Genomic DNA, 13,012 nt, shown 5'->3' on the forward strand with positions numbered 1-13,012 from the left:
CTTGGTACTGCCTGAAAATTTGGCTCTTTAGAGATGCCAGGTTAGGCACCCAAAATCATTGGTACGTTCAGGGAAGAAAATATGTACCTTTTTCATTCTTACATTATTGATCTTGGCTGTTGAAGTGTAAAACTTCAAGCTTCTTTTTCCTGGTATTTTTTCCACGTTTTAATACGTTTCCATGGGGAAAATGCCAAGTGGTCCCTTCACTGACCTGCTCCTCTGCAAATGAATGTCATCAATACATCCCAGTTCACTGCCTAGCAATGTGAAAGCTGTAATACCATTTTTATCTGCCAAATGCCTCATTCTGTTTGTTTTAAATATCATTTTCTCTCAGTTGCATTTCATACAGCTGTCTTCTGAATCCCTCCACAAATAGCAGTTACGTTTTATAATGACCGTCTTTGTCATTTAAGTTTTTAACTAGTGGTTTGATTTCCTGCTCTCTGAGATAGCTCAATTGGAGTTTGAGCTGTGGTGGCATAAAACTGGCGTTGGTGTGTGGAAAGGTCACACATTTTGGTTTAGGTGTAGGAGATTTTGCACATATCCAGACATCTGGAATTATACTCCGGCACCCAAAACCGCTGTGTTTTGTATTTTATGTATTGTGTCTTCTGCAAAAGATTGAAGTCCTGCTTTCCCTTACAGTGCAACTCTCCCTCATCCCCCCAGCATTACAATTCCAAAAGAGAGGATGCTCAGCAGACACAGAAATACCATTTACTGGAGGCAGAGGTCTTTTCCTGTCCCTGCTGGTATGTTGGTCAAGGTCCCTGTGGGATCTGTAGCCGGTGCTGGAAGATATTCTCATCCACTTCTGTCCTCCAGGAGCCTTTCAGGTCCACTGCCTCGTGATGGTTGGGTGCAGTGCTCCTCCTGCTCTGTCTTGCCTTTCAGTGGTATTTCACAGGCAGAGAAATTAGTGTTCTGTAGGTTTGTGCTCTTCAGCTGCTGGTATTTCACACTACTCTAGCATGACTTTCTAGTTTTCAGGCCTATTTATTTTTGTTTTAGCCTTCAAGGGATATGTGGCAATGTCTTAAACCAGCTTTGCTTCTGGAAAAATCAGAATGTGGAGCTGAAACTTGAAGCACTGAGTGTGTCCACCTACAGTGTTGTTTGTTTGTCCCGGCCTGAGGTGGTTGTGATACTGAGATTTGCTCAGTTTCTTTTGGTGAATAGGGGCGGGTCTCAAAACTTAGCCATGCCAAAGTTCAGTTTGGGTTGTGTGGGCCATTTTAAACCAAATTTAAACCTAAAAACCTGCCAGCTACGGGGCTCTCATTCATCGAGGTTTGCAGGTTTTTTAGTTAAGGGAGTTTTGTCTTGGTAGAGGAGAAGATATGTTGAATTCTTTTTGTTTCATCTGATGCTTGGTTAGGTCTCTACAGCCTTAATCCCAGTTATGGTTTACTTCTGGTACCATAAATGGTATAACCTTCATGCATGTTTACCCCTTTTCTTTGTATTTTTTTTTTGGAATGGACTTCTCCACTTAGCTTCTCTCCTGTGCTTGTGAGATATTCAGAACTAGAATTCAGATTACTTGACTGCACATTGAATAAAGCCATTCCCAATTAAACAATTATTGAATAGTCTAGGTAGCTTCCCCATATAAGTTTTCCTGCTAAGCCAACCCTGTCTCAAGCCTTGAGTAATTCTCCAGAGATGTTGGCATTTGGGTGAGGTTTGCAGGGCTCAGGAGTCCAGTGCAAGTTTTCTGTCTACAGACATATATGAACAGTGATGAATTAGCAGTGTTTTGTCTCCGAGCCAAGAAACAGAATTTATTGCTGAAAGACTATTTTTTTGGGTCTGACTAACAATAAAATGATTTTCTGAACATTTAGGCAGAGCAATTTTTGATTAAAAATAGTTTTGCCAGTGCTATGGATGTTGAATTATGAACTGTGGGCATCAGAGATTAAATACTTGTTGCGGGGAGCTCTCTGGAACTGAGCCTGTGAAAAGGTGCATTATGCTGCAAATTCATTAAATATTGATTTCCGTAACAGTCTACAGGCACTAATGATTTTTCTAATATGGTGGTAAATAATATGAAAGAGATTAATATCTCTACAGAAAAAGTAATTGCAAATATGTTTAAACAACATACAAATTACACTTAGGGACGCTGAGGACGATTCAACTTTGGCCTCCTGTTGAGTGTCACAGGATGGGCAGGGTTGGAAAGGACCACTGGAGACCACCTAGTCTGATCTCCCTGCAGATGGCTTTTGAGTATTTTCAGGGAAGTGTCCAAAACCACCTCAGTGCTCTCGTCACCTTCTGCTGCTGAAGCTCCCACTGTTTCCTGAGGTCTGTGATCTGTGCTGGGGCTGCATGTTTGCCTTTGGAGGTCACAGCCACGTGCTGGAGGAAGCAAGGCATGCTCTTTACAGAGTTAGCATCCTTCTGCATGACACTGGGCTTTCCTGGCAGCCTGCTCTGAGCCAGCTCAGCTAGGCACAGTTTACCCTCTGTAGCAAAGCTGTTGCTTGCACCAGGGGTGGTTTCTTTACCACGGCTCAAAGAAGTTCCTGCAAAGCTTTTGCTCTCAGCATTCATTATGGAATTGCCTCTCCACAGAGATTAGCAATTTGAATTTGTCATTACTTTTTCAGTCAGTGTAAATATTTTAGAGCAATGACTTCCTCCAGAAGAATGAAGGAAATGGATTCGGTTGTCTTAATTTTGTGTGGAGGGAAACACAATTTTCAGGCATTATCCTTAAGCATCACTTAGATACCCATGTGAGGCACTTTTTTGACTCGCTGCTTCACTTTTTTCATGAAACAAAATTGATGCTCTTCTACAGGCTTCAGTCTTTAAATTTCATTAGGAGGTGTGACATCGGGTCCTCAGTTCACTGAAAATGGGCTGGCAGCTTTAGTTGCAGCTTGGGAATTTGTTTTATGTTTTGAGAGGTTTGTATAGCATCAGAGGTGGAACTGCTCGTGGCATGTGTGCGAACTCTTGTTGGTAGTAAATGAACCAGAAGTGGTGCCGTGTTGTGGTGCACCAGTTTAGTTGTCCTCTTGCACTGGGTGATTGGGAATTGGCACAGAATGGTTTTGATTCTTCAGTGCCGTGTTTGGGGGGGAATGCAAAGGCACAATTTGTGCTTTGGTTTCTGAAATACCAGCTCTGTGATATGTGACCTAAGAAAATGTGCACAATTGCAGCCTCAAAGTCCCAAAAAGCAGAGTTTGTTAAGGAACATGAAATGCTGTTTCATGAGAAGAAGGTCGTGCAAAGGATGAGGCTGGGGAAAGGAAGCTGCCTGACAGAAATGTTCATTCCTAAAGGTAGGCATGTCTGAGTGAAAACCTGTCACCCCTGGGACACATGGACCCTGTCTTTGTGGCCAAATTCAAGGCACACAGACATACAATCCATTGTCCCTTCCCAACCTTGAACATTTTCTTGTTTGTATGATTTTTGCTAAGGTATCTCAAGGATATTTGTAGTACATTATTTTTTTATTGCATTCTGCTTTATTCTCCATGCTGCAATAACATCAGAGCCTTGCAAGGCCTGTAAAAGAGGGATGGCAGAGGATATTGGCATTCAGGAGCATTGCCTAAAGTCCCTCAGGGTGGAAACTCAAATGTTGGCTATTGCAGGCCTGCCTGAGGCTGCCACGGTGTATTCCAGCTCTGCTGGAAACTGTCCTCCAAGGGCTGCTGCAGTCATCCCATTACTGATTTATGGCTGAAGCAAACCAGCACACAGTTGCTGGCCTGCTGTTTCTGAGGGTGTTAATACCTCAGTGAAAGGTGAGGATGCTGTAAGTGGGTGAGTCAGATGAATGCTTCACACAAGCTGCTCGGGTTTTTTATAACTAATGAAGCAGTTAAAAAAAAAAAAAAAGGCAACAGCAGCACCCAAATACAGAAGATCCCAAAGGGTTTGAGATTAGGAGACTGCTCAGGAATCTTTGATTGTTGTTAAGGTCAGTTAACTGCAGCAGATCTGTAGAGGTTTGGTGAAGTTTCAGAACCATATCCTTTCAGTTGTGCTGTGAAAGCAAGTGGCATATGGTGCTTCTAACATTCTGGTGAGAATTAAGATGATGACTGTGTTTTTATTAAGATCACTCTTTTTTTGAAGGCTCAGAATGAAAAACTCTCCATCCCAACTTTCAGGCCTCTTTAGCTGTAATGAGACATATTCATACTGCAGTCACACGCAGCTCGTGACCACATTATAGAGCTCCTTTAAAGTCAAGTAACTTCCCTGTTGCCTGAATATTTAATCAACTTTTTGGCTGGGTTTTCTTGCAAGCCTCAGATTCCATAATGTAAGCCATTTGTGCTGTAGATGTACCTATGAGAAAAAAAAAAGGAGAAAAGAAAAAGAGGGACAGAAAGCCATTCTTCCACCTTTTATATCCCAGCTGAGCTTGAAACTAGCAGGATCATTAAGTGTAATGCCAAGTGTCTGGTGTGTGAGCAAATGTGTAATAATTGTATTTTGGATCCAGCAGTGTTTTAGAGCAAACTGCATGCAATTTCCAGCAGTTACTCTTGTAAAGTGGTTTCCTTTCTTTGGTTCCTTTATCTTCAAGTAATATCTGCATAATAAAATTGCAAAGTCAACTCATGCTTTGCATTTACTTAAATTATGTTATGTACTAAGTAACTAAAACAAAAAAAGCTAGCAGAAGATAGTTGTCTGTATAAAATGTAATCCATAAAATGGATTTAGCTGGTACTGGTCTGGTCTTTATCATTCTCCTCAAGGCCCTACACTCATTGTGGTCATCTTAAGAAGTTGCCTTTGCTGTCAAAATTGTTCATTTCAAAGGTATGGTCAGGACCACAATTGTTAAAGCTTGTGAGCTCTGATTTGTTCACCTAATCATTCTTTACAAGAGCTTTTTTTTTTACTGATATGTAAACATTTAGCCTTGGAATGTCGCCTTCACAATATATGCGTGTGCATGCATGTGTATCATGCATATATTTGTGAAAAAATTATAATTTGTGTACCTATAATGCAGCATCTCTCCTTTGAGTGCTCTCAGGCAAAGGGAGGGATTCCTCATACAGCAGATGATACAGTTTATGAAATATATAACATTTTAGAGAGAGCTCTTCCATGCTCTTTCAGAGTGAAGGGATGGACAGGGAAAAATACTTTTGGAGAAACAGCTTATTTTGGTGGTCAAGAAGGATAGAAGATTTGAAGCTGGTCATTCCCTAAGCATGTCTATCAGGACTGTGTCTCTTTGTTCCCTCAAAACAATAGGAAACTCATATTTATGTGTGGAAAAACCAATGAAGTTGGTACATTTGGGGTGAGGCATAAATCAGTGCTACTGACAGAAGCGTTTTATTTCACATTTCTCCATCTGTTTTTAAAATGTTCTTGTAAAGCCACCCATTGTTGTCCATGTACCAGTCACACTCTTTTTATACCTCAGGCTAAGCACACATTTCATGTAGTTCTCAAGTGGCCAAGGTTACCTGATTTCCTTTATTTTGTCTCCTCTCCTGTAGCTGTTACAGCTCCTGGAGTCTGAGACGGCGCAGCTGGAAGCCTTTCTGGAATGGAAGCAACTGGAACCAGTTTACTGGCAGTGGATGGTAACAAATCAAACTGATTTTGAGGGGTGCATCTTTCTTGACTTTAACATAGCTGGCTAATCCCAAAGGCCCACAAGTCCTACAGAATTAAATGTTGCAAACCATCTGTTCAACAGCACTTGAGAAAAAGGAAAATAAAAGTCTCAGTAAAGTAAGGAGTGTTTTCATAGTTCTCTTTCATTCCTGTTTTCTTCAGTAGGACTCACCCAGCTAAGCTGAGGAATTGCAGGGCAGAATGGAAGAATTTCATATAGTTAACACAAATGAAAAGGTCTGATCTTCATATTTTTTAATAGTTTTTAAACGTAGCAGTTGCACATTTTTGTAAAATTAAATGGCTTTTCAGAAGAGGGCCTCTAAGCTTTATTACAGTCTTGAGAACAACTAAATTTGCAGGCAGCTGATATTGAAAACAACTTCATTTTTCCCCAGCCAAACAGTGTGTTGACATTGCTGATTTCCCCTTGAACTGTGTTGAATGATCATAAGAAAATCAATAACCCTTTCTCTGTGCATCTTAGGATTTCTCAAGTGAGTGCAAACGATGCCATCCATCTCACTTCTCTCTACAACTTCTGCCCATTCAGTGTTGCTGAAATAATTCTTTAGCACACCACATTAGCTCTATGAGCTTACAGAATTTTGAGAATCACTTGAGCTGACTGCTAATTGCCCATGTGCCTTTTTCTACACTAAAAGCAAGGCAAAGGGCAGTGTGAAATTACCTCACCTGTCTCAAAGAGTACTTCCAATTTCCATTAGTTCTCTAATGGTTTTTGCTTTACATGTTTACCATCTTAGGGTTTTTTTTGAAAGCATCAACATTAGCACAGGCCTGGTTCCCAGGAGATAAAATATAACTGCAATTATTTCTGTGTATCTGCCAAAACATTTGCCTTTGACATGTTGAAGAGCGTTAGCCTGCTTTCTGGAGTTAAGTTCTAAAGAAATACTTGAAAACTGACCAGCAACATCTTTTTAAGCTACTCAGTGTGCTGGATGGTGAATTTGCCTTCTTTTGTTTCATTGAGGATGGTGGTAGTTCCTGGATGCAGTGGGGTGTATGGGGATGAGATGTGCTTAGAAAAGACAGTAGTTTTCTCTTTCTACCAAACTTGTGTTTTGCTTTGCTGATCTGATGGATGGGGTGGTTCTTGCCCAGCTGCTGCCAGCTCTGCCTGCTGGTGGTGAGCAGGAACACAACAGAGCGTGACCTTACTGCAGGGACTGTAGGAATCACAGAATATCCTCAGCTGGAAGGGACCCACAAGGACCATGGAGTCCAACTCCTGGTCCTGCACAAGACAGCCCAAAAATCCCACCACGTGCCTGAGAACATTGTCTGAATGTCAGTGTAACTTTACAATTCTGTCGTTTAATCAACTTCAAAATAAGACATGAACAGAAGAACCCCAAACCCCAAAAAGCCAAAGCTTTTATCTCCTTGCAGTTTGTTATCCTGTCCATGTCCCTGCCACGTCTGTGTTCCCATGAGCTGGGCTATGGGGCAGCAGGAGCTGCTGTCCTCAGTGCTGCTTTGTGCCATTCCCAGCACCAGTGCTTGCTTAGAAAGGAGCTTTTGCAGGATGTTCTATGCCATTCTTAGCTTAGCTGTCTTATGAAGCTTTTTCTTGCATGAGTCTAAGAATCTCTTGCTCTGAATTAAGACAGAGTTTTTAACCTACCTTCTGAGAAAAGAAAGATGAGAAAAAATAAAATTTCCCATCCTCTTTATAGCAATCATTTATATAAGTGAAGGCAGCTAGCATGTCACTGCCTTCCCAGTCCCTGTTTCTAGGCTAAGCTGAAGTTTTGATGTCTTTATGTGTCCTTGTAGGCCATTCATTCGAGCTTTTGATGTTTGTTGCTGCTCTCATCTGGGACTTTCCCTCCCGTTTGTCTGTGTTTAACTTCAAGTGCCTCACCTGCATGTCAGCATTACAGTCAGCACTCTTCTATCACTGGGACTTGTGTTTCTAGTTTGTGACACGGTGCTTGACTTCAGCAGTGTGACACTGGTGACTTCAGGCTCTCTGAGTCTCCTCCAGCAGTGTTGCTGCTGTGCCAGTAATTATGCACTTGGCTTTTCTTTGCTCGTGTATAGACCACGCTGCTCAACTGCTGAATTTCCTGCCAGCGTTTCTAAATTACTTCTTCAATTGCTAAAGATAATTTTGGATGCAAATTATGTCCTTAAAAGAGATTATGACCTCTCCTATTGAATGTCTTCTTGATAACAGTATGGAAATAAATATTTAATATTCTGGGAATGAGGCCTATGTCCTTTAGTTATGCTGTGCTATTCAGGCTTGAAAAATGTGTGTTTCTGCACAGTCTGTGCACCAGGGTGTATAGATGGGCTCTGAATGTTTTGTTTAAATGCTTTTGTTTTTTGGTTTTTTTCTTGAGTATTTGAAACAGCAGTTGCTACCTTGGAAGGCAGTTGCACAGTTAATTAATAAACCAGCTAGATGGTCATGGTCAAGCAGGGCTGTCAGCTCCTGAGCAGTCTGGAGCAGGGATCCCTGGATGTTTCTCACCTTGTGGAGTTTTCCATGGGCACAAGGGACCCTGTGGGTGTTAGAGCAGGTGGGGCTCTCACCTCCCTGGTCATCACTTTGTTACAAAAAGCCCTAGAAGTGCGTCCAAGTGCAGAATTTGAGAGGAAGGGCATATCTAGAGCTGCTGCAGTGCTGATCACCTCCATCTCAGGAGTGTTACTTTATGCTTTAGTGCAGTGGAGAGTAGCTGACTGTGCAGTGCTTTCTAAAATAAGCTAGGTTAGCAACATAAGTTTTCTGTTAACTTGGAAATATGTTATAGTGAACTGAGGGGGTTCTCTCTTAAAATAACTCTGAAATGGTGGAGCAACTGTATATTGAGATGGCAGCAGTGAATTCCTAGCTATGAATTACCAGGAGGATGGGGGAACCATTTTAGCTTCTGCTGAAAAGTATCTTCTATTGTTGTTTGTTTAGGAAACTGTGTTGGATGATATCGCTGAAGAGGGAAATATGTGTGAGTCTCCAGATGCTCATGTGGAGAAAAGGCTGCCAGAGGTGACCTCCTGCTGCCCCTGGGCTGACAAGCTGACTGGGCAAATGGACAGATTATCCAGAGACCTGCTGGCTCTCCAGCAGCATCTGCATCAGCTTGTTGCTCAGCGAAAGGCTGCGTGGTGGGAGAAGGTAAGGCCTTGGGAGGTTCATGACCTCTGGAGATGTTTAGGATCCTACATTTTTCAGCTCTCTGTCCATGGCCCATTCTAGGGCAGGGCCCTGTGGCTGCTCTGTGCCACCCTTGCAGCAGTCACGGTGCCAGGGCTGCAGATCCTTGGGGCTTTGTGCCCACAGCATGCCCAGTGCTCTTTGAAACACAAATTTGGCATCTGTCCTGGAGAGGACAAACAAAACAAGTGTTCTCCTGGAAGGGCAGGCTTCAAAGCATAGGCACTGCAGAGGAGAGGAGAAAAGAGAAAGAGGAGGAATCATGGCAGCCCCCAGAGGGGATGGATGCAGCAGTAATGGTCACAGTGAGAAAATGGAGTATTTACAGGGAAAGAAGCCAGAGCTTGTAATCTTTCACTGAATTAGGAGTCTTTGAAATGTCTGATGGGGGAAGGAAGAAGAGGAATTTGAAACCTGTGAAGTGAGGGAAGAGACTGAGCACAAGATTTGATGGCAGAACAGACTGGCAGTGGGAGGCTGGCTGTGGAGGAAAGCAGGTGATATGAAGGAAGTGTGCCTGGTATTTGCTGTACAAGGATGGGGAGACACTGGGAAGCACCCGGTGGTGGGCATAAATAAAGGAGGTTTAGGTAATGTAGATGTGGAAGGTGAATCTGAGTATCAACATCCTGGCACAAGGAGAACAATGAAGATGCAGGCATAAAAAACTAGTGATTCTTTCCAGGCAGCAAGTGGAGAGAAGGCTACCAGAGAATCTACAATACCTGTGGAGGAAGAAAAAGTGAGAGAAACAGTTGGGATGACAGAGCCGTAATAAAATTGCTGTATCACCACTTTGTGTCTGTCTTAAATCAGGAGAGGGTTTTTTTAGCCCAGAGTATTTGATTTTTTTTTTCTTTTCAGGATGGAGGGGAGTGTGTGGTTTTAGATGGGCGTGTTGGTAGACAGGATTGCAGATCAGCTGACAAAACGGAAAGTGGCAGGTTGTCAGATCAAAAAGTATCAGCCCAAGAGTTCAAAAGGCGTCTGGCATGGAAAAAGTACGTGGAGAGCTAATTGCTCTCTTCCACCTTAAGCACCAGGAACTAATTAGGATCAGTTGGCTAGGGAAGGCACAAGGAGCTGCTGCTTCACATAGAGTACAAAACTTCTTCCCACAGGGCACTGTGGGTATAAGCAGCGTACACAGATTTGAAATCTGCTGTACACGTTCTTGGGAGTTGAAACCCATCAAAGACTATAAAATATGCAGATACAAATTGCAACCTTATGAGTTAGTGGGAGAACAAATCATTGCAGGGGAATATTCTGAGGAAGCATATCCGTGTATTTACATTTGTCTTAGAATCTTCTCTGGGCACTTGCTGTCACTCACTGTCAGTGATGTGGTACCGGATTAGGCAGATCTCTAGAATCATCAGATTTGGTTGTTCCTGGGCAAAATGGACATGACTGTTGCAGGACCACTCAGACCTCGAATTCTAAAAATAAAATTTCCAGTGCATGATTTCTAAAGCAAGATATGTTCTGACTTCTCTTATATGTGACAATATATATGGTGTTAGGTGTTACATAATGTTATCCTGTGATTCCAGAAGGGATGATCCATGCAACACACTCAGGTCACCAATTATCACTGAAGGGGTGTTGGGGACAGCCAAAGATGATGCAGAGACTCCATCATCAGAAGGCATGAAAGACTCTTTTTCATTAGAAATCTACAGTTCTTACAGAAACAGTGGTGGGCCTAAGACCTGATTGGCCTTTAGGAATCTTCTCTCACACTCTTGGTGAACTGTGAATAGCACACTCTGGAGAACCATATCCATAAACAATAGTTACAGAAAGAGAGAGAATAATTGTTTGAATTCTTGCTGCTAAGTTTCCCACAGCTTCTACACAGCTTCCCAGGATTTTCCTGGGAGAACCATGTCTCTCTCTGATCAGAGGATATGTAATTACTACATAATATCACACTGATTTTTTTTTTTTAATACTTAAATTCAGGGTTTAAGTCCAGAAAGATTTAACTGATGATTTCTTCTTTGAAATAGATGCACTGATTGGATTTGAATAATGGTTGGTCATGTTCCAGTGTTTCTGAGATTCTCTGGACATCATATGAGTTTGTGACTGTGATAAATGGAGTGCATCTTAAGTGTGTTGTTAAAAGGCTGGTTTACCACAAATGCCTTCTCTTCTACATATGCCCTGAAACAGAATTGTTTTGTAATGCTACATGACAGCATTTTTTGGAATGATTGGGGTCAGATGACTCTCCATCAATCCTCTTTATATCAAGCCTTGCTTTGCATAGTGCTGCTGCTTGTGTGATGCTTTCTTCTTGTGGTCTGTCCTTTTTTCTCCACCCACAGCCAGGATGCTGAATGTAGACTGCTCTATCATGTGTATGTTTCTGACCCCTTCTTTTCCCTGGAGAAATAAGCTTATCAAATCTTTCCTTCTGTATTATTTTTTAATCAAACAAAGAGAAGGCACAGCAGTAGCTGAAGTCATTATCGCTAACTTTGTATCTTGCAGTACTGAGACATCTGGAAATTATCTTGGCTCCTACAGGCATGCCCAGCTGAGGGCCAGCACAGTTTATTACAGCTCTTATGTCCACTACCTTGTACTTGACAAAGAACCTGATAATCCGCAGAGTGTTTGTGTCTGTTGTTGCCGGTAGGCCTGATGTCTGTGCCAGGCAATGGGGTAGGAGCTGTTCTGAGCAGCAGAATTGAGTGCTAAAATGTGATGCAGAGGGGGAGAGACAGCACAGTTCCTGCAGGGAGGAATGAGGACTGGAATCTGCTGGAGCTCTCTGCAGGGACCGGTGAGCGTGTGGGCAGGGGCGGCTGCACTGATGCTGCTAATCGCATTTGCAAATGGCATTTGGTGAAGGCTCTGAAAAGGTGTTCAGCAAAAATAAAGTGCCCACGTGGCTCTGTTCCTCTCCCCCTTGAGCAAACAGCATCAGGAAGCTGGGAGGAGGTGGCTGGGTTGGTGGAGGGGGTCACTGGTGGAGCCAAAAACCAGGCCAGGCAAAACCAATACAGGGCAGCATGGCGAGGAGGAGACAGGAGACTGAATCCCTAGAAGCAGCAGTGAAGGATTGTTGAGGGTCCTTGTGCTGAGCAGTGAAGTGGTAAAACATCAGAAAAACTGCATGGAGATAAATCCAGGCTAACACATCTGAAGGAGCATCATAATTTTGCACGTGTTTCTTTGGATTGTCACGGCACGTGAGTGAGCTCTGTGGAAAGGTCAGCGGTCAGAAACAGTAAATTGGATCCTAAAGCTCGTAGGGAAGCAGAAAAAAAGCAAAACTTAAATAATTCCCATCTGTTTCTGGAATGCTATTCATAAATTAAAATAAAAAGTGTTTGAACTGGAAAGGAACAGGGAGGGGTTGCAGTGATGACCCAAGTTGTGAAAGGGTTTCTCTGAGGAAACTTGCTGGGCTCCTTGCATAAGAAGAGGAGAGAATGGAGAGGGGTGTCACAATGAAGCAGGAGGAACCACTTTTTATGTTCTTCTGATGCTCCTTGGTTTTCATGATGGGTGAACCTAGAGAAAATTACTCATCCTGCTCTAAGACTGTGGATTGGGCTTGAAAACCTGTTGAGTGTCTTTCATTTAGGAAAGGCTGCAGTTGATTCAGTTGGACTGTGCAGAGGTGTTTCAGATGGGTTAAAGTCATTGCTATGCCACAATGCCTGGTTTGCACCACTGAACGTAATTTCTCACAATTCAGGATGTGGTTTCAGGGGGAATGAATCTATTTGTTGCAAGTTTGGTCATTTGCACACCATGATTCTGGTAGTTAAAACGATCAATCCTAAGTCTCTTAAAATTAAAAAAAAAATTTTCTGCTGCTTTTCTTTTGTTTTATTTTTTTTTTTATTTCCTTGTTTTCTTTTGTTTGTTTCTGCCTATCCCCAGCTGTTTCTTTGGTTATGTGCTTGGAATGACCCTGAAATGATTTAACCTTTCAGGGACATTCACTAGAAGACATTTGAATGCTGCCATGGGATTTGGGTGATTTGTGAAACCCTGATTAATAGGACATTTTAACTGATACTCATCTCTAGGTAGCAGTGTGTTCAGCACCTTGGAGGAGAAAAGGCACATGACAGAGGTGTGATCTGAATATGGGGCTTTCTTTCTGTTAGCTTTGCTCTTTTCTGTGCAGTACTGGGCAAATAATCATTTCTTTGGTGACAT

General features: G+C 42.4%; 1 protein-coding gene across 1 annotated transcript in view; it reads left to right on the forward strand.

Moving 5' to 3' along the window:
- The window catches only part of TEDC1 (tubulin epsilon and delta complex 1), a 70,072-nt gene that overhangs the window by 40,329 nt on the left and 16,731 nt on the right, over nucleotides 1-13,012 (forward strand). The window contains exons 8-9 of the mRNA XM_041419983.1: nucleotides 5,511-5,597; nucleotides 8,576-8,785. Coding sequence (XP_041275917.1) covers nucleotides 5,511-5,597; nucleotides 8,576-8,785 — 297 coding nt within the window. The remainder of the gene's footprint in view (nucleotides 1-5,510; nucleotides 5,598-8,575; nucleotides 8,786-13,012) is intronic.

The sequence above is a fragment of the Onychostruthus taczanowskii genome, unplaced genomic scaffold (assembly GCF_017590055.1).
Source record: "Onychostruthus taczanowskii isolate IOZ18803 unplaced genomic scaffold, ASM1759005v1 scaffold63, whole genome shotgun sequence".
Taxonomy (NCBI): Eukaryota; Metazoa; Chordata; class Aves; order Passeriformes; family Passeridae; genus Onychostruthus; species Onychostruthus taczanowskii.